Source organism: Oncorhynchus nerka, linkage group LG13 (genome assembly GCF_034236695.1).
Source record: "Oncorhynchus nerka isolate Pitt River linkage group LG13, Oner_Uvic_2.0, whole genome shotgun sequence".
NCBI classification, from domain to species: Eukaryota; Metazoa; Chordata; class Actinopteri; order Salmoniformes; family Salmonidae; genus Oncorhynchus; species Oncorhynchus nerka.
Window position 1 is genome coordinate 35,697,136 of NC_088408.1, and position 25,264 is coordinate 35,722,399.

The window sequence follows — 25,264 nt, forward strand, 5'->3', positions numbered from 1 at the left end:
AACATGTAGGTCAGGGCTGCCCAACCCTCTTCCTGGAGATCTACTGTCCTGTAGGTTTTCAGTCCAACCCTCTTCCTGGAGATCTACTGTCCTGTAGGTTTTCAGTCCAAACCTCTTCCTGGAGATCAACTGTCCTGTAGGTTTTCAGTCCAACCCTCTTCCTGGAGATCTACTGTCCTGTAGGTTTTCAGTCCAACCCTCTTCCTGGAGATCTACTGCCCTGTAGGTTTTCAGTCCAACACTCTTCCTGGAGATCTACTGTCCTGTAGGTTTTCAGTCCAACCCTCTTCCTGGAGATCTACTGTCCTGTAGGTTTTCAGTCCAACCCTAATTTAGCATATCTGATTCAGCTAGTTAAGGTCATGTTGAACAGCTAATTAGAATCCGGTGTGTTAATTTAGGGTTGGACTGAAAACCCACAGGACGGTAGATCTCCAGGAAGGGGGTTGGGCAGTCCTGATGTAGGTATTACAGACGGGGTCAGGGAGATGTTGAAAATGTCAGTGAAGACACTTGCCAGCAGGTGCGCATGCTTTGAGTACTCGCCCTGGTAATCCCTCTGGGCCTGCGGCCTTGTGAATGTTAACCTGTTGAAAGCACTTAAAATTCTCTCACATCGGCTACGGAGAGTGTGATCATACAGTCGTCAGGGGACAGCATGGTTCAGTGTTTCTTGCCTTGAAGTGAGCATAGAGGGAATTTAGCTTATCTGGTAAGGCTCACATCACTGGGCAACCAACTCTCAGCTGGGTTTCCCTTTGTAATCTGTGATAGTTTACAAGCCCTGCCACATTCATGGTATTGATCAGGACTAAAACTCAGAGGGCTCAATGAGAAACACTGACGCACCTCTGCATGTTACCAAGTCAGCCATATACTATTAGACATTTATTAACAGAATTCTACAGGAACACATAACGGAACATATATAAGGGAAGGGGTCTCAAACAATGATAAAGGTATGTTAGCCCAGGTTTGAGGAAACACTAAAACTAAGCTCCAAGAAAACATGAAAATAAAGATTTCAAATCAGCACCAAAGCTTTAGAAATGACAGACCATCATTGACTGGTCTAAAGTTATTAGCTAGCTCCCATTAATAGATAATGGGCAGTGAGGTCTCATTGGACCCTGAAAATGTTGATGTGTGTTGATAGCATAATGAGGCTAAAAGAACACCAAAGCACTGAGGATCCTTTGAGCTTCAAGGGAAAGTTAGTTAAATAACTAGTGATGAGATGGAGAGAATGTGCTCACTGAACAGTAAATAACCTGCCTTTGGATTTCTGGACAAAGAGCCAGATGTCATGATGGAGCACATTGCATGAGATAAATAATACATGGGAAATGATTATAACACGAGGGAAAAAAACGATATTTGAGTTGGATTTAAAATGTTCCATTCTATATGAGTGGCGGATGGATGCTGATTTGTCCTGACATTAGATATCCACATACATTTGAAGTCGGAAGTTTACAAACACCTTAGCCAAATTCATTTAAATTCAGTTTTTCACAATTCCTGACATTTAATCCTAATAAGAATTCCCTGTTTTAGGTCAGTTAGGATCACCACTTTATTTTAAGAATGTGAAATGTCAGAATAATAGTAGAGAGAATGATTAATTTCAGCTTTTATTTCTTTCATCACATTCCCAGTGGGTCAGAAGTTTACATACACTCAATTAGTATTTGGTAGCATTGCCTTTAAATTGTTTAACTTGGGTCAAACATTTTGGGTAGTCTTCCACAAGCTTCCCACAATAAGTTTGGTGAATTTTGGCCCATTCCTCCTGACAGAGCTGGTGTAACTGAGTCAGGTTTGTAGGCCTCCTTGCTCGCACACGCCTTTTCAGTTCTTCCCACAAATGTTCTATGGGATTGAGGTCAGGACTTTGTGATGGCCACACCAATACCTTGACTTTGTTGTCCTTAAGCCATTTTGCCAGAACTTTGGAAGTATGCTTGGGGTCATTGTCCCTTTGGAAGACCCATTTGCGACCAAGCTTTAACTTCCTGACTAATGTCATGAGATGTTGCTTCAATATATCCACGTAATTTTCCTACCTCATTATGCCATCTATTTTGTGAAGTGCACCAGTCCCTCCTGCAGCAAAGCACCCCCACAACATGATGCTGCCACCCCCGTGCTTCACGGTTGGGATGGTGTTCTTCGGCTTGCAAGCCTCCCCCTTTTTCCTCCAAACATATTATGGCCAAACAGTTCTATTTTTGTTTCATCAGACCAGAGGACATTTCTTCAAAAAGTACGATCTTTGTCCCTATGTGCAGTTGCAAACCGTAGTCTGGCTTTTTTTATGGCAGTTTTGGAGCAGTGACCTCTTCCTTGCTGAGAGGCCTTTCAGGTTATGTCGATATAGGACTCGTTTTACTGTGGATATAGATACATTTGTACCTGTTTACTCCCACATCTTCACAAGGTCCCTTGCTGTTGTTCTGGGATTGATTTGCACTTTTCGCATCAAAGTACATTCACCTCTAGGAGACAGAAGGTGTCTCCTTTCTGAGCGGTATGACGGCTGCGTGGTCCCATGGTGTTTATACTTGCGTACTATTGTTTGTACAGATGAACGTGGTACCTTCAGGCGTTTGGAAATTGCTCCCAAGGATGAACCAGAATTGTGGAGGTCTACATTTGTTTTTCTGAGGTCTTGGCTGATTTATTTTGATTTTCCCATGATGTCAAGCAAAGAAGCACTGAGTTTGAAGGTAGGCCTTGAAATACATCCACAGGTACACCTCCAATTGACTCAAATTATGTCAATTAGCCTATCAATTAGCCTATCATCCTTCTAACCCACTGGAATTATGATACAGTGAATTAGTGAAAAGTGAAATAATCTGTCTGTAAACAATTGTTGTAAAAATGACTTGTGTCGTGCACAAAGTGGATGTCCTAACCGACTTGGCAAAACCATAGTTTGTTAACATGAAATTTGTGGAGTGGTTGAAAAACGAGTTTTAATGACTCCAACCTCAGTGTATGTAAACTTCCGACTACAACTGTAAATGAGGGACCTATCACTAATTAAAACAGTTAATTATAGATAACAAAACTGCGAATGTGACACCGATAGCAGCATTTTATCATTTGCTCTTTACTTTTGATTGATAAATGTGTCACCACTGGGAAAGCTTCAAGGCAAATTCCACAAAAATGCAAGATGAATCACTCACTCACTATGCCACACTGACCTATGTAGTCCGCAGGTGGGAAGAAACGTTCTGATGGCAAAGCAGAAAGGTACGACACAGCCTTCTCCAGTAGATCAGCCAGGACTGGGGGCGGATACAGGAAACACATAGTGGGTTTTAGGAACATCACAGATGCCTTTGAAAAAGCCATCTCTTCAATGATACATCATGCAAGTACAAATTGAGCTGCTTTTACTGTACACACAGCCGGGAAAATACGAAGGTAATCAAACATCTTGTTTATCTAATATATGAAGAGAGGAAGCTCTATGTAGACCATTTTTATAATTTAAGCTACATCAAATGCCCTCGTCCTGGGCGCTTCTTTGTCTCTGAATTAAATAAGAAATCATGAAGTCTCTTACTCTGCACTCCGTGATCCCTTCACAAGAAATAATTCCAAATGTAACTACTTTAGATTGACATTCAGAGGAAGCAATTGAACACACAATGAATCATGACGGTTTCAATGATTAGCAACCAATGAATGACACGAACACCCTCAGAGACCGCAACAGTTGACACATGACAAGTATGGTCAATTACAAGTACAGTAAATGAAAATCTTATGTGGGAAAGATAGTAATCTTAACAAATTGGTCATTGATACACTTGCAGTTATATGCAGAGAGCTATTGGTTCTTCATTATCTAGTTGTCAGAACACTCAATATGGGTCTATCATTTCATCCACTGACAAATTGATCATCCACTGACAAACTGATCATCCATTTATTCATGGGAACTTAACGGACTATCAAATGTTAACATACTGTGTCTTCCGTCTGTGGTTTGAATATAAAACAGATGACTTATAACCCAACAGAACTATCGTTCTCAAATACAGTGTGTAACGTATTGATTGTAGCATATCATGTAATGGCAAGAACTTTGAAATATTGATTCAGGGTTTTTATTGATCAACTATTCAGGGTCAGAAGTCTAGGTCTGGGTTTTTTCCCTTCTGACCATGTGACCTGACCAGGAATATCTCTGTATCGTATCTCGGGCCCAGAGGTGTTCCTGGTTAGACCATGTTGTCTAGAAAAACGTATTGCCCTACACATAACATCATTATCAGTATATCACCCACCGTTCCCTGAGACAATGTTGGACTTGGTGGTCATGACTTTGCAGTACTGTCTCCTACAGGTATCCATCCAGCTCCCATCCCTCTCCGTGTTCTTGGTGGAGGACAGGAAGGCACTTATCTCACAGTCTACAGACAAAACAAAAAGACATTGCTCACTCCGACTACCAAATGCATTTATTCACATTCTTATTAACTTCCAGGAGACTTTTGCCTCCATTATGCAATCAGAGATATCTTTTCTTTCTTGACCCTGACCTTTCAAACAACACTGACATACAGTTGAAGTCGGAAGTTTACATACACCTTAGCCAAATACATTTAAACTCAGTTTTTCACAATCCCTGACAATGTATAATGTAATATTTACCCTGTTTACCCTGGGTTATATTTGGAAGATTCAGTATGTAATTCTTACCCTATTTACCCCGGGTAGTCTTTGGAAGATTCAGTATGTAATGCTTACCCTGTTTACCCCGGGTTATCTTTGGAAGATTCAGTATGTAATGCTTACCCTGTTTACCCCGGGTTGTCTTTGGAAGATGCAGTATGTAATTCTTACCCTGTTTACACCGGGTTGTCTTTGGAAGATGCAGTATTACCCTGTTTACACCGGGTTGTCTTTGGAAGATGCAGTATGTAATTACCCTGTTTACCCTGTTTACACCGGGTTATCTTTGGAAGATGCAGTATGTAATTCTTACCCTGTTTACCCCGGGTTGTCTTTGGAAGATGCAGTATGTAATTCTTACCCTGTTTACACCGGGTTGTCTTTGGAAGATTCAGTATGTAATTCTTACCCTGTTTACCCCGGGTTGTCTTTGGAAGATTCAGTATGTAATGCTTACCCTGTTTACCCCGGGTTATCTTTGGAAGATTCAGTATGTAATGCTTACCCTGTTTACCCCGGGTTGTCTTTGGAAGATTCAGTATGTAATGCTTACCCTGTTTACACCGGGTTATCTTTGGAAGATGCAGTATGTAATTCTTACCCTATTTACCCCGGGTAGTCTTTGGAAGATTCAGTATGTAATTCTTACCCTGTTTACACCGGGTTGTCTTTGGAAGATTCAGTATGTAATTCTTACCCTGTTTACCCCGGGTTGTCTTTGAAAGATTCAGTATGTAATGCTTACCCTGTTTACACCAGGTTGTCTTTGGAAGATTCAGTATGTAATTCTTACTCTGTTTACCCCGGGTTGTCTTTGGAAGATTCAGTATGTAATGCTTACCCTGTTTACCCCGGGTTGTCTTTGGAAGATGCAGTATGTAATTCTTACCCTGTTTACCCCGGGTTGTCTTTGGAAGATGCAGTATGTAATTCTTACCCTGTTTACACCGGGTTGTCTTTGGAAGATTCAGTATGTAATTCTTACCCTGTTTACACCGGGTTGTCTTTGGAAGATTCAGTATGTAATTCTTACCCTGTTTACACCGGGTTGTCTCTGGAAGATTCAATATGTAATACTTGGGCAGAGGGTATGATGAAAACATCGGCCATGGATAAGGGTCAGTGCCCTAAAAAAGATAAATAATCATTATGTTAAAATATATGTGATCTCTCTGTTTACAAACTCCTACAAGCTTATGTATCTCATATTATTGACACGCCTAATACAAATATGGTGTATTACTGATTGTCTGTAGATGCTATGTAATAAGTGAAATCTGAGCTATTCCACATGTAAAGATTTAGAATATAAATCACATATGAACCATGGTTTACTTTTCAGATTCAGTGTACTCTAAATGTTAATGGAGTTTTGTTTGCTAATCCTTATCATCTTGTCTGTGCTATTTACATTCATTGAAGACATGGTGCTATTGAAAGCATGTCTTTCCAGGTCACGGAAGATCACAGCATCCCTGGAACAGGTTACCATGATGAACCTTTTGTATATGCAGATGATAGCACTTAAGTGTAACACACAGTTCTGGAAAACCATTCCTTCAGTCATCAGGACTTCCTCGACTTGATGTAAGGCCAAGGGGTGTGAGTAGAAGGGCACTGACCTTCTGGAGGACCCTAAGGGGAAGTCTCCTCTCCGATGGTCCTCCAATCACACTCATACGCACCAGGATGTGGTTCCTCTCCACAGATAGACCATCAATGATGAAATCTCTGAGAGAGGAGAGGGGGGAAGGGAAGATGGGAGGAGAAATCTCCACTTCACAAATAAAACTTGCGTATCATGCAGATATATTTATTTTGTGACCGGACAATATGGAGCATTTCAATTCATGAACAGTTGCAATATCCATTAAGGAGGCATTCAAAACACCCTTCTGGAAATTGCCTTTTGTTTACACTTTATTTCCATGACAAGGCAAATGATCCATTTCTTATTTTGTTGTGATTAACCTCTAACGGTGGAACCAAAGCCTGCCATACCACTATGAGGCACAGGAAAACAAAACCCTTTTCAAATACCCTTCACCGGACGATGGATCGGTGATGTTGTCCTTCTGACATTGCAGCAACATGTCGGAAATGTTGTACTGTGACTCCAGAAGAAGGAGGGAGTCTAGGTTGCAGCACATCACACTAAGTAATCTGAAAGTACACCAAAATACATAGATAAACACATTTTTACTTCTCAAGGACATAGAATTACAGATCGTACAGACGTAATTGTTTTAAAATGACTCAGCCACAACCAAATGTTGCTCTGACAACCCATTGGGTGCTTGCTCTGACAACCCATTGGGTCTAGCTGCCTACTGCTTACACACCTACAACGGACAGCATGTTGTCTTTTTCCCAGGTCTTATGAAAGCTATCATTTGTTTCTGCTAGCCTGCCTTATTGCCTTGTATATTAACAGACTCCGCAGAGGACCAAGCCAGAGGGCTTTGCATAATAGGGAGAAAGAATCCCTAACTGAGTTGTGGAAATAGATTTCAACATTAATGCAGCAGTTGTGAGAGTAATAAATCATGAAAGCGGATGCAGGAGCGATGTGATGGAGACATTGTGTACTTTTGGAGAACATAGCTGGGAAATAAAACAGGCAGGTGGAAGTGAGCAGTAAAATATGACAACCTTGGGTTATATTGTTAAGTGACAGAGATGTCCCTCTCTAATGGCTATAATGAAGGGATTTCCTACCTAGCAGTCAGTTCATATCAGCCTGGTCCTTTTACAGTGACAGTGACACAATCCTACTGAACAGAATTTGGGCAGCAAACACAACATACTGTACGGAAGCTGCACTCAACCAAAATGGTTCTTCCATTGCAGCCTGCTCTTTAACTCAAGACCAAAACAATCTTGGGACCCTCAGAGCAATTCTAGATATAATTCTTTCAACACAGACACCAAACTGCAGGAATGCAAGTTCTTGTAAACAGGAAAAAAGATCCAGTCCTTGAGCAGAAATAATCCCACCAGTCAAATCATTAACTACAAGTGAAAGATTGTGTAGAAGCCAGCCAGGAGGCAGTAAACATTATAAATGCTTGTTCTGCATTCAGGGAGTAAGGAGCTCCATCTTTGTTCATATCATTACAGGCTCTGATAAGGAGTGCAGCGTGAGGGCAATTCATTATCATTATTTTAAGCATGAAAAATGGGAGCCAACGTGTTACTGAGACACTTGTGAAATGAACACTGAATAAAACCGTTCAAGCAAATTACACAGCCACAGCGTTTTGTCAACAGGAAGCCATCCTCTTCAAAAACAAGAGTCTCCTAATTGATCCATTTTGCATATTTGGTGGAGCTGAGTGGGGCCCTCCTAAGAGAATGTAGCTCAGGCTCTTTCATCTGCAGTTTCCGCCAAGCTCCCTGAAACACCAACACTGACTTGCCCTCCTTTTGACTGGGGCGGCCATCGCTAAGGATTCACTTTAACTTCAAAACCAGTGTGTGTCCCCCTGGCAGAAAAATACAGAACATTCAAAACAGCAGAGAGAAAATAAGTCTAAAGTAGTGAAAAATTCAGGGGCAATGTGTTAAAAAACAATAAGGTGTTTGTAAGAGAACAATCTAGAGACAACCCTTTGAGATGAGGTACACAGGGATGTGATCTGGTTAAGCAAGGAGAGGTGTGAGTTGTGGCTGTGATAGAGCATTCTGTCAAAGCAAGATGATTCATTTCTGTGCTGCTGTCAACTGTCATCATGCCCTCAGTTTGATGGGCACCTTCAGTCATTCAGTTTGACGTCCATTGGAAGACAGAATGACTTTGGTCCTGAAGGCTGTCCGTTTCCCAAGTCATCCTTCATTGTTTAGCATGCAGGTCAACATCTAACCTATATCTACAGTTCTTTCCAAGATGAGGATGTTGTGTTCAGTTCCAAGGACAATTAACGTGGAGAAACCCTAAAAAACAGTGGGTGAGCTAACACCCAGTCAAGCCTGAGTGAGTAAGGCAGCTTGGAAGTGGAACAAAAAATACTTTCCTCATTTCCAAGAGCTACTTCCATGCCAGAGAATAAATACAGCCCCTCGGCATTGAGAAATGGTTATCAGGTGGTCTGTACTCACAGTGCTGTGCATTATTTATCCACTCTTCCTCCACTAGAAAACTGGTTTACTCACCCATAAACACATAGCAGCTGCTACATCTACACTGTGCTGTGCTGTCAGAGACTAGACATGTCTAGACTGTCCTATGGACACCGTACACGTCACTCTGACAGGTCCTCCCTGTGATATCCTGCCAGCCAGTCCAGTGACACACAGGCGGCTGTGACAGTTGTTGGGTGAAATGAGGATGTGAGGAGGGACAGTGGCTCAGTAATGATGACCTCTCCTCAGAGAGACAGATAGTGAGGCAGAGGTCATCCAGTGACAAGTCTATAACCACTAGAAGTGTGTAAAAGTGAAAGAACCAGCCAGCCGTGATAACACTGAGGCAGCCTGGTGTTTGTTTGAAGTCAACGTGGAATACATTGCCCTTTCCAATCCATATACATCACTAGGTTGATGGAAGATTATTTTCCCGAAGAGTTCACAAAAGATGTGAGCGATATAAACAAAACAAAACACTCACATCAAATCATGTTTAGAATGAAAAAAATGACTTATCAAAAATAGGAATATCCTTTGTGGTAGCTTTAACAGTCGTGGGGTCTAATCTGTAGCAAATGATTTAGTGTTATATTAATTTGCTTTCTCTGTGTCTAAAATAGTGACTCAGTAACACAGCCTTAATTCAACTAAGAAAACATACGAGTCAATTCTGAGAAAAGCTCTTTTTATACAATGGAATTATTCAGACAGTCGATGTCGCATAAAAATAGCATAAAGCAAAGAGTCAATCTCATATTGATCAGCCTAATCAGGCCAATCAGATGATAAACCACACAATGCATGCACTGCTGTGCCTTTGTGCTCCCACCACCCATTCATTCTGAAAGAAAGATCAGAGAACAGTATTGATCTTACCTCAGGCCAAACGTGTGAGATTGCTCGTAGTTGAACAGTGAATGAATTTTCACATCTGAGTTCACAGCAATCAGCCTATCAATCAAATCCTGTGGCAAAGAGGTACAACACAGAGTGAAAATGCTGAAAAGATTGTGATGATGTGAAAGGTTGATAATTACATTTCTACCTACATCCTGGTCGTGTGCAGTAGTTATTGATTGGGCTATGTCTGTAGAAGTACACATGTAGGACTATGTTACAATAGCCGCGTTTGCACACAACCTATGTAAGTGTGGCCTCCTATGGCAAAACCTGGAACTGCAACCACATGAAAAAGTTCTACCAGAGACAGAAGAGAAAGCGACACACCCCACTCCCTCATTTTTTTCTGGTTACATTACATTCAATAAACTAAGCAGACCAGACCCAGCTGCTACTGCATTGGTGTCTATGAGAGAACCACCCCGTTAAGCAGACCGGAACTGACCATTGTTTTCCAATGTTTTAAATGGCCCGAGTGAACAATCTTCATTTATTCACCTTTTGGTACTACCTTATCTTTGACATTGTCTGTATATTGTTATATTTCACATTTTCAAATATCTGAAGCAAATACATTTTATTTATGGGTAGCATAATCCGAACAAACTGATGTTAAAACCATATCCAACATAGGAAACAGATACAAGTGTATGTCAAGTCCAGCATTCTCCTGGTAGGGTGTGGGTCGGGACTGACTGTAATGGATGTGGGCATCTCCCTTAGGTTGTACTCAGCCTTGTTGGGCAGAGGCTGCTGTCCCAGGAGCTCCCACACTGCATGGGGGAGGACAGCAGGTTGACCAAGGACAGGAACGACTGGGGGGGAAGGGAAGGGGTGGGGTCAAAACAGTCATACATCATACATCAAACAGTCATACAGTCATACATCATTTGGTTGTTCTGAAAAGCTAAGGTCAAGATGAAATGAGTTTGGGTTTATGACAAGGTTGGGGTGCAGCAATTTTTGTTGTTTCTTTCCTACATTCCATTTATTCTAAGAGCTTTTTTGTTGTTGCTGAAAATGGAACTTGGAACGTTGTAAGTCTAAAGATCTATACTGCATTTCAATAAAAAAGGATCAAAGGGATGACAATTACATTCACATGTGCTCCAGACAGTGTGTATTGCGGAGGTGTATCAGAGGACTGACATATTGCTAGATCATCTCAAACTGATGAACACCAACTGTGAATACCTGAGTAGATTACTTCCTGTAGATTGGTGAATATAAAAGACCGTATTGAAATAAAACACCCGAAAACAAGAGCTAGGCTATTATCTGTTAGATCCCGTTATTTAATTTAGGGGATAAATGGCAGCAAAACAAAAACATAATTGTCTTTCTTGTCATTCTGGTTCCTATCCTGTCTGAATATGGTATAGACCTACCACTCAACCTTTGACCCACCCACCATGAATAGCTAACAGAACAGGGCCCACAGTCATAACACCAATGTCAATCAGAGCACTGCTCACTAAAATAAACCATCCATCCTGTTCATGAGCACTCTCTGTAGTAAGTCCTCTCTCTGACCTGATGACCAAGAAAGGCTGACTGTGAATACCAAGGCTGAGTTGTCCTACTGATTATCCTCAGGAGGCTGCATGAGGAAACCATGGACGTTGAAGCACACGGCACTGTAAAGATCTGAGCAAAATAATTTACCTTCAGACAGCTCCTGTCAATGGGGTCCATGGGGGTGGACTTGGGGTGAACGACCCTCACATCCTCTCTCCCACACTCCAGAACCGACCATATCTCCAACACTAAGGCCTGCACAAAACCTGCCAGGACATACTGAGGGGTAACTCATGTGTTAACACTGTATAACAACATGCTCTGTTTTACTAGTAGTATTACTGTACCAGAACTGTGTAAAGCCACCACACCGGGGGCTGTTGCTGCTACCTGTGTTACCATCACACCGTAGCCAAACTTCTCACATCGGCTGACCTGGAGGAAAGCGTTTTCACAGATTTGAGAATAGCCCATGATTGCTATTAGCCAAAAGCTATTTACTATCTTGCATAATCAAAAAAGTGTATGTGTGTGCATGTCTTTGTGTGAAGAATATTAGTTTATTCTGAAAATGGGAACACATTAGTTAGGCCAGAGGCATGGTTCTATCCTCTGGGTTATCGAAATAAATACACCGTATTTCTGTTAATTGATTTGATGTAAATCACTAGCTCAAACAATTGATCGAAAATAAAGATGAAAGTAAAACAACAAGTGGAAAACGCAAGAAAGACCTACAGAATTGAATGATGAATCAAAGTAATGAGCATTAACTACAGATAGGACTCAAATCTGAAATGCAAGATTTAAAACATTTATAAATGTAAATACAAAGTGATTTCATGTGTAAAGATTCTTAACTAATTACAAAACAATGGCGCAAATTAAAAATAGATTAGCTTAATTACAATCTGGAGCAAAATGTACGCAAAACAAGGAAGGTAATTAGGAAGTGCATGTTAACAATTCTAGTCAATTAAATCAGCAGGGACTTGTGCCCACGTTTGCAGTACATGATGTATACATTGGGCAGTAAGGCTACATAAAAAGACATTAATACTTCAAATTCAGTGTCGGTACCAGCATATGTACAGTTGAAGTCAGAAGTTTACATACACTTAGGTTGGAGTCATTAAAACTCGTTTTTCAACCACTCCACAAATTTCTTGTTAACAAACTAGTTTTGGCAAGTCGGTTAGGAGATCTACTTTGTGCATGACACAAGTCATTTTTCCAACAATTGTTTACAGACAGATTATTTCACTTATAATTCACTGTATCACAATTCCAGTGGGTCAGAACACACTAAGTTGATTGTGCCTTTAAACAGCTTGGAAAATTCCAGAAAATGATGTCATGGCTTTAGAAGCTTCTGATAGGCTAACTGACATCATTTGAGTCAATTGGAGGAGTACCAGTGGATGTATTTCAAGGCCTACCTTCAAACTCAGAGCCTCTTTGCTTGACATGGAAAAATCTAAAGAAATCATCCTTGGGAGCAATTTACAAATGCCTGAAGGTACCACGTTCATCTGTACAAACAATAGTATGCAAGTATAAACTCCATGGGACCACGCAGCCGTCATACCGCTCAGGAAGGAGACGCGTTATGTCTCCTAGAGATGAACGTAATTCGGTGCGAAAACTGCAAATCAATCCCAGAACAACAGCAAAGGACCTTGTGAAGATGCGGGAGGAAACAGGTACAAAAGTATCTATATCCACAGTAAAACGAGTCCTATATCGACATTACCTGAAAGGCCACTCAGCAAGGAAGAAGCCACTGCTCCAAAACTGCCATAAAAAAGCCAAACTACGGTTTGCAACTGCACATGAGGACAAAGATCGTACTTTTTGGAGAAATGTCCTCTGGTTTGATGAAACAAAAATAGAACTGTTTGGCCATAATGACCATCGTTATGTTTGGAGGAAAAAGGGGGAGGCTTGCAAGCCGAAGAACACCATCCCAACCGTGAAGCACGGGGGTGGCAGCATCATGTTGTGGGGGTGCATTGCTGCAGGAGGGACTGGTTCACTTCACAAAATATGCATCATGAGACAGGAAAATTACCCAACTTATTGTGGGAAGTTTGTGGAAGGCTACCTGAAATGTTTGACCCAAGTTAAACAATTTAAAGGCAATACTACCAAATACTAATTGAGTGTATGTATACTTCTGACCCACTGTGAATGTGGAAATAAATGCTGAAATAAATAATTCTCCCTACTCTTATTCTGACATTTCACAATCTTAAAATAAAGTGGTCATCATAACTGACCTAACACAGGGAATTTTTACTAGGATTAAATGTCAGGAATTGTGAAAAACTGAGTTGAAATAAAGTTGGCTAAGGTGTATGTAAACTTCCGACTTCAACTGTATACTGTATATAGCTGGGCGTTATAAATACTAAGTAGGGTAGTGGACTCAATTTAGCCTATTCATCCCTACCATGGTGTTTTCTCTCCATACCTGTAGTTTCTTGGTAAACCTGGAGAACATGTAGGTGACACACTCATTGATGGCTCCAGTCTGCTGGAGGAGCAGCAGGCCTTTCGGTGTGGCAGCGAAGTTCAGCAGGTTGTCCAGCAAAGTCTCCTCCCAAACCACTCTGTGTGAACAGACAGCAGAAGGAATGATTGATGGGAAGACTCATTATTTTCCATCTTATTTATCCTTCCTAACAACATGCTAGAGGGGTGACTGAAAATAAAATCACAACATAATTATAATAGATGCTGTTTGCCTGCAGGGGGAGACACAAAGAAACTTACACATTCTGCAGCTCCTGAGAGGACGTGCCGGGGATGGCTCCGGGAACCGGGGTGGGAACTCTTTCTGACAGGGAGCTTGTCTGTGAGAGAGAAAAGAAACCTTCAGCTTGAGCCTTTGTTTTTCTCTCCTGAACTTCAATAATGAGGAGTTCAGCAGTCATGTTAGAGGCTCTGCATCTCATTCCTCCAGTCTTTATACCTTCCTCCATAGAGGCACAGGGCTCACAGGGATCCATTATTAGCAGTGTAGAAAGTTCTCTGTCTCCTGTAGCTGCCTGCCTGATACGCAACACCCATCACAAAACAATGGCCTTAGACAATATGGTTTTGTTTAAACTTTCATGAAATTTGGTTTGTGGAGGTGCTATTGTGAAGGCAAAGTTTTGTTCTGGGGTTTGTGAGGGTAGTTGACAAGCTCTAATTGAGAATTGGTTAACACTCGCAAGGCCGCCAGACGGAACACCAGGACGCGTTCTCAAAGCATGCACAGACCAGCTGGCAAGTGTGTAATCCCAACATGTTTCAAGCTGACCACCATTGTCTCTGTTCCCAAGAATTCCAAGGTAACCTGCCTAAATGACTATCGCCCCGTAGCTCTCACAGCTGTCATTATGAAGTGCTTTGAAAGGCTGGTCATGAGACACATCACACCATCATCCCAGGCACCTTGGACCCACTCCAATTAGCATACCGCCCAGCAGATCCACAGATGACACAATCTCAGTTGCACTTCACACTGCCCTCTCCCACCTGGACAAAAGGGGAAATAACTATTTGAAAATGCTGTTCATAAACTACAGCTCAGCGTTCAACATCATTGTCCATCACCAAGCTGTGGACCCTGGGACTGAACACCACCCTCTGTAACTGTTCGGTGGTGAGGGTAGGCAACAACACCTCCGCCACGCTGACCCTCAACATGGGGGACCCTCAAGGGTGTCCCCTCCTGTACTCCCTGTTCACCCTCGACTGTGTAGCCACCCACGACTCCAACACCATCATCAAGTATGCTGACGACACTCCGGTGGTAGGCCTGATCACCGACGACGATGAGACAGCCTACAAGGAGGGGTCAGATATGTCATGGGCCCAAAGATCCTCAAAAAGTCGCACCATGGAGAGCATCTTGACTGGTTGCATCACCGCTTGGTTTGGCAAATGCACCACCCTCGACCGCAAAGCGCTACAGAGGGTGTTGCGGACAGCTGCCATTCAGGACGTGTCAGAGGAAGGCCATTAAAATTGCTGAAGTCTCCAGCCACAGACTGTTCACTCAGCTACCGTCCGGCAAACGGTACTGGAGCATTAGCTCTCGGACCAACAAGCTCCGAGACCATTTCTACCCCCAAGCCATAAGACAGCTAAATAGTTACCTAATGGTTACCTGGACTATAGGCACTGACCCTCTCTTGCACTGACTCTATGCGCACTCACAAGACTACACACACATATACACACACACACACACACACACACACAACTACACTCACAGAAAACCCACACACATACCCAACATACGCAAACACACGCTTACCTTCGACACACATACACACACACATATGGACACAACATCAACACACATTCACACACACTTTTACTCTCATCATATACTGACGCTACTCTGTTATTTAGTTTACTCTTATTATTATCTATCCTGATGCCTAGTCTCTTTACCCTGCCTTCATATAGATAAAGTACAGTATCTACCTCATACATCTCTCTGCACATTGATCTGGTAATTGTACTCCCTGTATATTGCTCCATTCTTGTGTATTTTATTCCTCTTGTATTACTATTTGTCTTTTTATTACAAATCTCTGCATCATTGGAAGGGCTCGTAAGAAAGCATTTCATGGTCAAGCCTACACCTGTTGTATTCGGAGCATGTGACAAATACAATTTTGTTAGATTTTTAAGACACCACGGATGCTGGAGGTTTACAGATCAACAAAATACAAAATAAGTCCATCATAAAGTATGGTTTTCGGTAACCTCCAACATCCTTGGTCATTTAATGACTCCAAATATTTTATAGGGCTGCAGGTACTTTAACTTTCTGACATTTGACTCAACTGGTAAAAGAGTATTTTTCTGATGTCTTCCCCCCCACCAAGTACAACAGTTAATACTGTATTTCACATGTTATGTTTATGAGAACATTTTAGGAGGGTGGAGTTTGGTATATGAATGTGGGATAAGGATTACTTAGAATTCCTATTGATAAAGGCGTAGACAATGGCTCATAAAAGCAAACAGCATATCATACCTGCTTGCTGGCAAATGAGTAATCAAACTAGTAAAACTGCTGATACACTGGGAGTGTCTTAGGATAAGTTAAAGATCTTGCTTATGTAATCTTATATATATATATATATATATATATATATATATATATATATATATATATAAGATATATATATAGTATACATTGAGTGTACAAAACATTAGGAACAACTTCCTAATATTGAGTTGCACTCAAAACAGCCTCAATTCGTCTGGGTCATGGACTCTACAAGCTGTCGAAAGCGTTCCACAGGGATGTTAGCCCATGTTGACTACAATGCTTCACACCGTTGTGTCAAGTTGGCTGGATGTCTTTCGGGTGTTGGACCATTCGTGAAACACATGGGACACTTTTGAGTGTCAAAATCCCAGCAGCGCGGCAGTTCTTGACTCACTCAAATGTGTGCGCCAGGCACCTACTACCATAACCCATTCTATGGCACTTAAATATTTAGTCTTGACAATTCACCCTCTGAATGACACATATACACAATCCATGTCTCAATTGTCTCAAGGCTTAACAATCCTTCTTTAACCTGCCTTCTCCCCTTCATCTACACTGATTGAAGTGGATTTAACAGGTGACATCAATAAGGGATCATATCTTTCACCTGAATTCACCTGGTCAGTCTATGGCATGGAAAGAGCAGATGTCCTTAATGTTTTGTACACTCAGTGTTTAATGGCTCAACACAAGTTGAGTCTCAGTGATGTTACATCTCAGTGGAAGTACTTTTGTCCCAATACTTTTGGTCCCCTAAAACGGTGGGACTACTACAGTGGTTCTCCCTTTTGAGCTTATGCCGTGACCATTTGTGGTAGATGGTGGCAGATTGTGGTAAATTGCATCATTCTGGCAACAACGGCTGACATTTAAATAACGTGCCATAGAATTCTGCGGCACCCCGCAAGCTGTGCTGCAGTATGCAGCAACTTTTAAAGGAAGAACCACTGTATGTACAAAAAGTGCAGTAACTAAAGCTGACAGTCTGCACTTTAACCTCATAGTCATTGTATCATTTCAAATCCTGTGCTGGAGTACAGATGGAGTACAGATAGATACGTATAGATTGCATCAGGATTACTGTTAAAGTGCTATTTGGGTTGTTAATTGGATTTGTTCCATTATTTCTTGATTTCTTGTTCTTTCCATTTTTAATTGATTATTTGTGTACCTGTTTGACATTTTACTGCATTGTTAGGAGCTAGTAACATAAGCATTTCGCTGCACCAACTATAACATCTGCCAAACTGTGTACGCGACCAATACATTTAGAATTGATTAGTATGATGGAAAATTGCTTCCTTTTCGGTAGAGTAAAAACATACCTTTTTCCAAGCTGCAGCGATGCACTCATGCAGGCCATAGGGCCTGAGCACCTGCAGTCCTTCACATGTGTTGTACATCTGCCGACACACGAAGATGAAGGCCCCGCTCACGCCATAGGATGTCTCTGCATTCCGTAACAATGGCAGCTCTTTAGCCAGGAGCCTCTGGGTGAACTGAACGATTACATGGGCAGCTGAAATACTAGACCACAAATAAAACACCCTGATCGATTACATGAGCCGTCACTCATACTGGTATACCATTCAAATGTTTGATGTATAAGGATTAACAATCCAACATAAATTGTTGTGCTCTGTAAGTACACGAGAAAAAACGTTGTACTTTTTTAGTACACTTAAGATGCTGAAAGTTCAATATTCATAATAATAAAGAATGAATAAGTACCCTGTGTATAAAATAAGTTTTTACTTACCCTTCCCCCTCACCAGAAACTAGATTTCTTTCATATAAGAAAAGTGATAATCCTCGCTCAGTGGTGGCAATTCTTGCGAGAGTGTCTGCTATATGAATCAATGTAGTTTCTGGGGAGTTTAATTTAGCCTGTGACACAAAACACTTAATTGAAATGGCTTTGGGCACATTGCGGAATTAATACAAAATAACACAGACAACTCATACAGTGCAAATGTAACTAACTTACCACATACCATCAACACATTTCTACAATACTAATAAACATCATGCTGGGGATGTTGGTTCATTCATTTGTATATAGAACTGAAATATTGTATAAATAAACACTTGGATTTACCCCAGCTTACACTGCATTACATATATTGAATAAATACAGGTTTATAACCATTAGAGCTGAGAGATTGTATTATTTTAGTGTAGTTATTTAGTGATACTGTACCAAGTAACCTAAAATGCAACAGATGCTTTATGCTGACCTGCTTTACGCTGACCAGCTTTACGCTGACTTGCTTTATGCTGACCTGCTTTAAGCTGACCCGTTTTATACTGACCTGCTTTACGCTGACCTGTTTTATACTGACCTGTTTATACTGACCTGCTTTATGCCGACCTGTTTTATACTGACCTGTTTTATGCTGATCTGCTTTATACTGACCTGCTTTACGCTGACCTGCTTTACGCTGACCCGTTTTATACTGACCTGTTTTATGCTGATCTGCTTTATGCTGACCTGCTTTACGCTGACCAGCTTTACGCTGACCCGTTTTATACTGACCTGCTTTACGCTGACCTGTTTTATACTGACCTGTTTATACTGACCTGCTTTATGCCGACCTGTTTTATACTGACCTGTTTTATGCTGATCTGCTTTATACTGACCTGTATAATGCTGACCTGTTTTATACTGACCTGCTTTATGCTGATCTGCTTTATACTGACCTGCTTTATACTGACCTGCTTTAAGCTGACCTGTTTTATACTGACCTGCTTTATACTGACCTGTTTTATACTGACCTGCTTTATGCTGATCTGCTTTATACTGACCTGCTTTATACTGACCTGTTTTATGCTGACCTGCTTTATACTGACATGCTTTATGCCGACCTGTTTTATACTGACCTGTTTTATGCTGATCTGCTTTATACTGACCTGTATAATGCTGACCTGTTTTATACTGACCTGCTTTATGCTGATCTGCTTTATACTGACCTGCTTTATACTGACCTGCTTTATACTAACCTGCTTTATACTGACCTGTTTTATGCTGACCTGCTTTATACTGACCTGTTTTATACTGACCTGCTTTATGCTGACCTGCTTTATACTGACCTGCTTTATGCTGACCTTCTTTATACTGACCTGTTTTATGCTGACCTGCTTTATACTGACCTGCTTTATGCTGACCTGCTTTATACTGACCTGTTTTATGCTGACCTGCTTTATACTGACCTGTTTTATGCTGACCTGCTTTATACTGACCTGTTTTCCTTTGAGCAGGGTGATGATGGGTGCCAGCAGTGTCTCTATGACAGGGGTTTGGTAAAGGCACTCTACTGCACACTCTGTGCGGTCACCCAGGGTCCTCAGCAACTCCATTACAAGAGTGGTGGGAGAGAGAGTGTCTAGAAACACAATTGCAACGACACACATGCAGACATGCACATACACCCACCCACACAAACACACGGGACAGCTCAGTTTAAGATTTTACGACACAGGAACGAAAATTCCTAAGTATGAGTAATCATTATTTGAACAAAGACCATGAAAGATATGTTTATTTTAAGCTATAGTTTGTGGCTTTAGCTGTGGAGCACTGGCAAAGGACATGCTGTTAGACAGGGAAGGTACATTACTATTGATCATTTAACTGGGGTAAAGGTATTGTAGTGTTACTCATGAAAGTGAAGGGGCAATAAAATGGGTGTTGGTGTCACCGACAGATAATATACAATGAGTGTACAAAACATTAAGGACACCTTCCTAATATTGAGTTGTGCCTGGCACCTACTACCATACCCTGTTCAAAGGCACTTAAATATTTTGTCTTGCCCATTCACCCTCCGAATGGCACTCATACACAATCCATGTCTCAATGCTTAAAAATGATTCTATATCCCGTCTCCTCCACTTCATCTACATTGATTGTAGTGGATTTAACAGGTGACATCAAAAAGGGATCGTAGCTTTCACCTGGATTCACCCGGTCAGTCTGTATCATAGAAAAAGTTCAGTTCACGTAACAGGGTTGACCTTAAAATGAGGGACAGACAGACGTGAACGACGAAATAAATAATACTACTCAGAAATGACTCTGTCAAAGCAGCAAAAGAACTAGGGCCGATGAAGGTGGGGGGAAAAAAGTATTCCTAGAAGTCACAAAGGGTGCACCGGGGGACATATCAAAATGCTGCATTTTGGGACTTTAACCAGACTTCAGTCATTATAAAAATCTGATGTATTGAATTTTCCATGTGGTCTATATTAAAGGGCACGTCCATTAATATAACTATCTTTTAAATGCAATATTTCTACTTAAAATATCATAGGGATGCAAAAGGCACTCATTCAAAAAGGTGCTTCTACACCTGCATTGCTTGCTGTTTGGGGTTTAAGGCTGGGTTTCTGTACAGCACTTTGAGATATCAGCTGATGTACGAAGGGCTATATAAATAAATTTGATTTGATTCCGTGGAACAACTCATCTGTTGTTGCACCTTATTGCATAGTTAAGTCATCATCTTAATGAGAGGGTGAGAAGCATGTGTAAAAGAAGGCTGGATAGTGAGTCAAGGGATGGGAGAGGCAACGTGAACCACACCTGCATGTGATGAGTCACTGTGAGGAGGCTTGGGGTGTTGGTACATGATGCTAATCAGAATGACAACCAAGTCTGTCAGACTGACTGGATCTGTAAGAAAATGACACATGTATCAGACAGTTAGGGTGGCAACCGAGAGTAATGCAACAGCTCTTCCTCCAGGATGGGGGTCAATGCAACTTCTGTGAAAAAACTGTCAAACTACGCTTTTTTTTCCAGTTTAAAAAAAAGTATTCACTTCTGTTCATACCTTTGCGTTTCCACACTGTGACGGGAAAGAGCTTTCTCCCATTAGTGTACATGAGAAGCCTTCCAAGCACACATAATGAGTGAACGAAATACATATATTCCAGCTCCTTGGTAGTGTAGAGAGTCCTTTGAGCAGTGCCTGGACAGAAACAAGATTATGCTTCAACAGTGGGAACAAAAGAGATAACATGCTGTCTAAACTCCTTTAACATTTATTCAGGTGAAACTCCATTCACGACATGTAACAAATAGCATGCTGATGTAATTTGATATGAAACATAATACAATTTCTTCACCAACCTAACCTATCTTTTAGCATATGCTGAAACAAAAAAACACTTACGGGCAGTGCTGATAATACAGGTTCAAACAAGGGACAAAAAAAGCCTTTTGTACAATCACTGACAACAGGGTCAGTTTATCTGTGTTCATCCAATGCAAGGTCAAGAACGCAGCCTCACTCTATGGCAGAGCTGCCCCACAGAAGACAACACGAGGCACGCTCTGTTTTAAGGAGAACTATAAGGGAGAGAGACATTAGGCATCTTTTTTATTAGGCCTTCCATTCTATACATGAGGCTGTAGGAAATATCAACGGCACTGTATTCAGGAGAGAAATAGTGGGCCATTCTTAGGTCTCCGTGGATATAGCATTGGGAGAGGAGAGAGAAGCTAGTCTGAAATAGAATACAGGCTTAGGAAAAGTTTTTTTCAAAAAGCCTAAGGGATGCTTAAATCATTTCTGCACTTCCATAACCACAGTCTCCCTTACCTAATTACCTCCTACATAGCTTACAATTAGTTGTTTAGCACAATCATGGTGTTGTCCCGCCTACACCCGCTCCCCATCTCCAGGGCTTGACGTCGCAGGTCTACTAATCACCGGTCCTGGCAACCATCATTACCCACACCCGCTCTCCATCATTACCCACACCCGCTCTCCATCATTACCCACACCCGCTCTCCATCATTACCCACACCCGCTCTCCATCATTACCCACACCCGCTCTCCATCCTTTCCACACCCGCTCTCCATCATTACCCACACCCGCTCTCCATCATTACTCACACCCGCTCTCCATCATTACCCACACCCGCTCTCCATCCTTTCCACACCCGCTCTCCATCATTACCCACACCCGCTCTCCATCAATACCCACACCGCTCTCCATCATTACCCACACCCGCTCCCCATCATTACCCACACCCGCTCCATCATTATCCATCATATTACCCACACCCGCCATCCATCATTACCCACACCCGCTCTCCATCATTACCCACACCCGCTCTCCATCATTACCCACACCCGCTCCTCATCATTACCCACACCCGCTCCCCATCATTACCCACACCCGCTCCATCATTATCCACACCCGCTCTCCATCATTACCCACATGCTCCCCATCATTACCCACACACGCTCCCCATCATTACCCACACCTGCTCCCGATCATTACCACACCTGATCATTCCCCATCATTACCCACACCCGCTCCCCATCATTACCCACACCCACTCCCCATCATTACCTACACCCACTCCCCATCATTACCCACACCCGCTCTCCATCATTACCCACAACCGCTCTCCATCATTACCCACACCCGCTCTCCATCATTACCCACACCCGCTCTCCATCATTACCCACACCCGCTCTCCATCATTTCCACACCTGCTCTCCATCATTACCCACACCCGCTCTCCATCATTACCCACACCCGCTCTCCATCATTACCCACACCCGCTCTCCATCATTTCCACACCCGCTCTCCATCATTAGCCACACCCGCTCTCCATCATTACCCACACCCGCTCCTCATCATTACCCACACCCGCTCCCCATCATTACCCACACCCGCTCCATCATTATCCACACCCGCTCTCCATCATTACCCACACCCGCTCTCCATCATTTCCACACCCGCTCTCCATCATTACCCACACCCGCTCTCCATCATTACCCACACCCGCTCCCCATCATTACCCACACCCGCTCCATCATTATCCACACCCGCTCTCCATCATTACCCACATGCTCCCCATCATTACCCACACCCGCTCCATCATTATCCACACCCACTCCCCAATATTACCCACACCCGCACCCCATCATTACCCACACCCGCTCTCCATCATTACCCACACCCGCTCTCCATCATTTCCACACCCGCTCTCCATCATTACCCACACCCGCTCTCCATCATTACCCACACCCGCTCCTCATCATTACCCACACCCGCTCCCCATCATTATCCACACCCGCTCTCCATCATTACCCACATGCTCCCCATCATTACCCACACACGCTCCCCATCATTACCCACACCTGCTCCCGATCATTACCCACACCCGCTCCCCATCATTACCCACACCCACTCCCCATCATTACCTACACCCACTCCCCATCATTACCCACACCCGCTCTCCATCATTACCCACAACCGCTCTCCATCATTACCCACACCCGCTCTCCATCATTACCCACACCCGCTCTCCATCATTACCCACACCCGCTCTCCATCATTTCCACACCTGCTCTCCATCATTACCCACACCCGCTCCATCATTACCCACACCCGCTCTCCATCATTACCCACACCCGCTCTCCATCATTTCCACACCCGCTCTCCATCATTACCCACACCCGCTCTCCATCATTACCCACACCCGCTCCTCATCATTACCCACACCCGCTCCCCATCATTACCCACACCCGCTCCATCATTACCACATGCTCCCCATCATTACCCACATGCTCCCCATCATTACCCACACCCGCTCCCCAATATTACCCACACCCGCACCCCATCATTACCCACACCCGCTCTCCATCATTACCCACACCCGCTCTCCATCATTTCCACACCTGCTCTCCATCATTACCCACACCCGCTCTCCATCATTACCCACACCCGCTCCCCATCATTACCCACACCCGCTCCCCATCATTACCCACACCCACTCCCCATCATTATCCACACCCGATCCCCATCATTATCCACACCCGCTCCCCAATATTACCCACACCCGCACCCCATCATTACCCACACCTGCTCCCCAACATTACACACCCTCCCCATTATCACCCACACCCGCTCCCCATCATTACCCACACCCACTCCCCATCACTACCCACACCTGCACCCCATCATTACCCACACCTGCTCCCCATCATTACCCACACCTACTCCCGATCATTACCCCCACCTCCCCATCATTACCCACACCTGGACTTCTTCATCACCTTGATTACCTTCCCTTTATTTAGCTTTCAGTAGCCTCAGTCATCAGGCAGAATTGGTTTGTTTTCACGTTCAGTACACTACTCCTGGTTTGTTCACCTGCCTTGTCTTATTATTAAACTCTCTTTCTACACCTGCTTACTGACTCCCTACATATTCATTACAGGTGAGCTCCAGTTCACACAAGTCATTCTTTGTATCATGGACCAAATGATGAATACATTTCACATGGTCATACATAATCTGGGCTTCTCAAGACTCAAAAGACCAGACTTGAATATACTCTGGCTGATGTTATAGACAATTTGCTATTCTACTCCCTGAGCTTGGCCAGTCAGTGATTTCCTCCATCCCCACCATCCCTAACAGTATTTCACTATGCAACTCCTCTGCTCTTCCCCAGACTACACAGTATACACAGTGGTAATCTCTTTCAAAGCATGGGAGCCCTCCTCGGCCCTGGCGATAGATAGATAGCAGCAGAGCCATCGGGCCTGGAGAGGAGGAGGACAGACTGTAAGACCACAGACAGAGGAAAACAAACCACCGGGTGTCTGATAACTGCAGATACGGGCCGCCTCAACAAGACTTGACTTATTCAGCATCTAAACACCCCACACTCAGTGGGATAAGGAGGCGTGTGAACCAGGTGAATAGGGAGAGGTGGAGGCGAGCTGGGAGGGAGGGCCTGGCGCCTGCATTGAGTTCTCAAGGGATGTACAGCAGGTGAAAAGCCACAGAAAAAAGCTATTAGCCTCTAATGATTAAAATGTCCTGTGTAATAATTAGAAATGTTCTCCAACAACCAAATACACTGCTCAAAAAAATAAAGGGAACAGTACATCAGGAGACGTGGAGGAGGCCGTAGGAGGGCAACAACCCAGCAGC

General features: G+C 42.8%; 1 protein-coding gene across 1 annotated transcript in view; it reads right to left on the reverse strand.

The window, feature by feature from the left end:
• The window catches only part of LOC115139445 (protein broad-minded-like), a 40,902-nt gene that overhangs the window by 10,579 nt on the left and 5,059 nt on the right, over nucleotides 1–25,264 (reverse strand). The window contains 17 exon segments of the mRNA XM_029676822.2: nucleotides 3,216–3,299; nucleotides 4,308–4,433; nucleotides 5,729–5,822; nucleotides 6,318–6,426; nucleotides 6,736–6,858; nucleotides 9,697–9,785; nucleotides 10,417–10,499; nucleotides 10,502–10,535; nucleotides 11,386–11,504; nucleotides 11,586–11,673; nucleotides 13,712–13,850; nucleotides 14,014–14,093; nucleotides 17,626–17,827; nucleotides 18,060–18,187; nucleotides 19,541–19,683; nucleotides 20,883–20,972; nucleotides 21,133–21,270. Coding sequence (XP_029532682.2) covers nucleotides 3,216–3,299; nucleotides 4,308–4,433; nucleotides 5,729–5,822; nucleotides 6,318–6,426; nucleotides 6,736–6,858; nucleotides 9,697–9,785; nucleotides 10,417–10,499; nucleotides 10,502–10,535; nucleotides 11,386–11,504; nucleotides 11,586–11,673; nucleotides 13,712–13,850; nucleotides 14,014–14,093; nucleotides 17,626–17,827; nucleotides 18,060–18,187; nucleotides 19,541–19,683; nucleotides 20,883–20,972; nucleotides 21,133–21,270 — 1,869 coding nt within the window.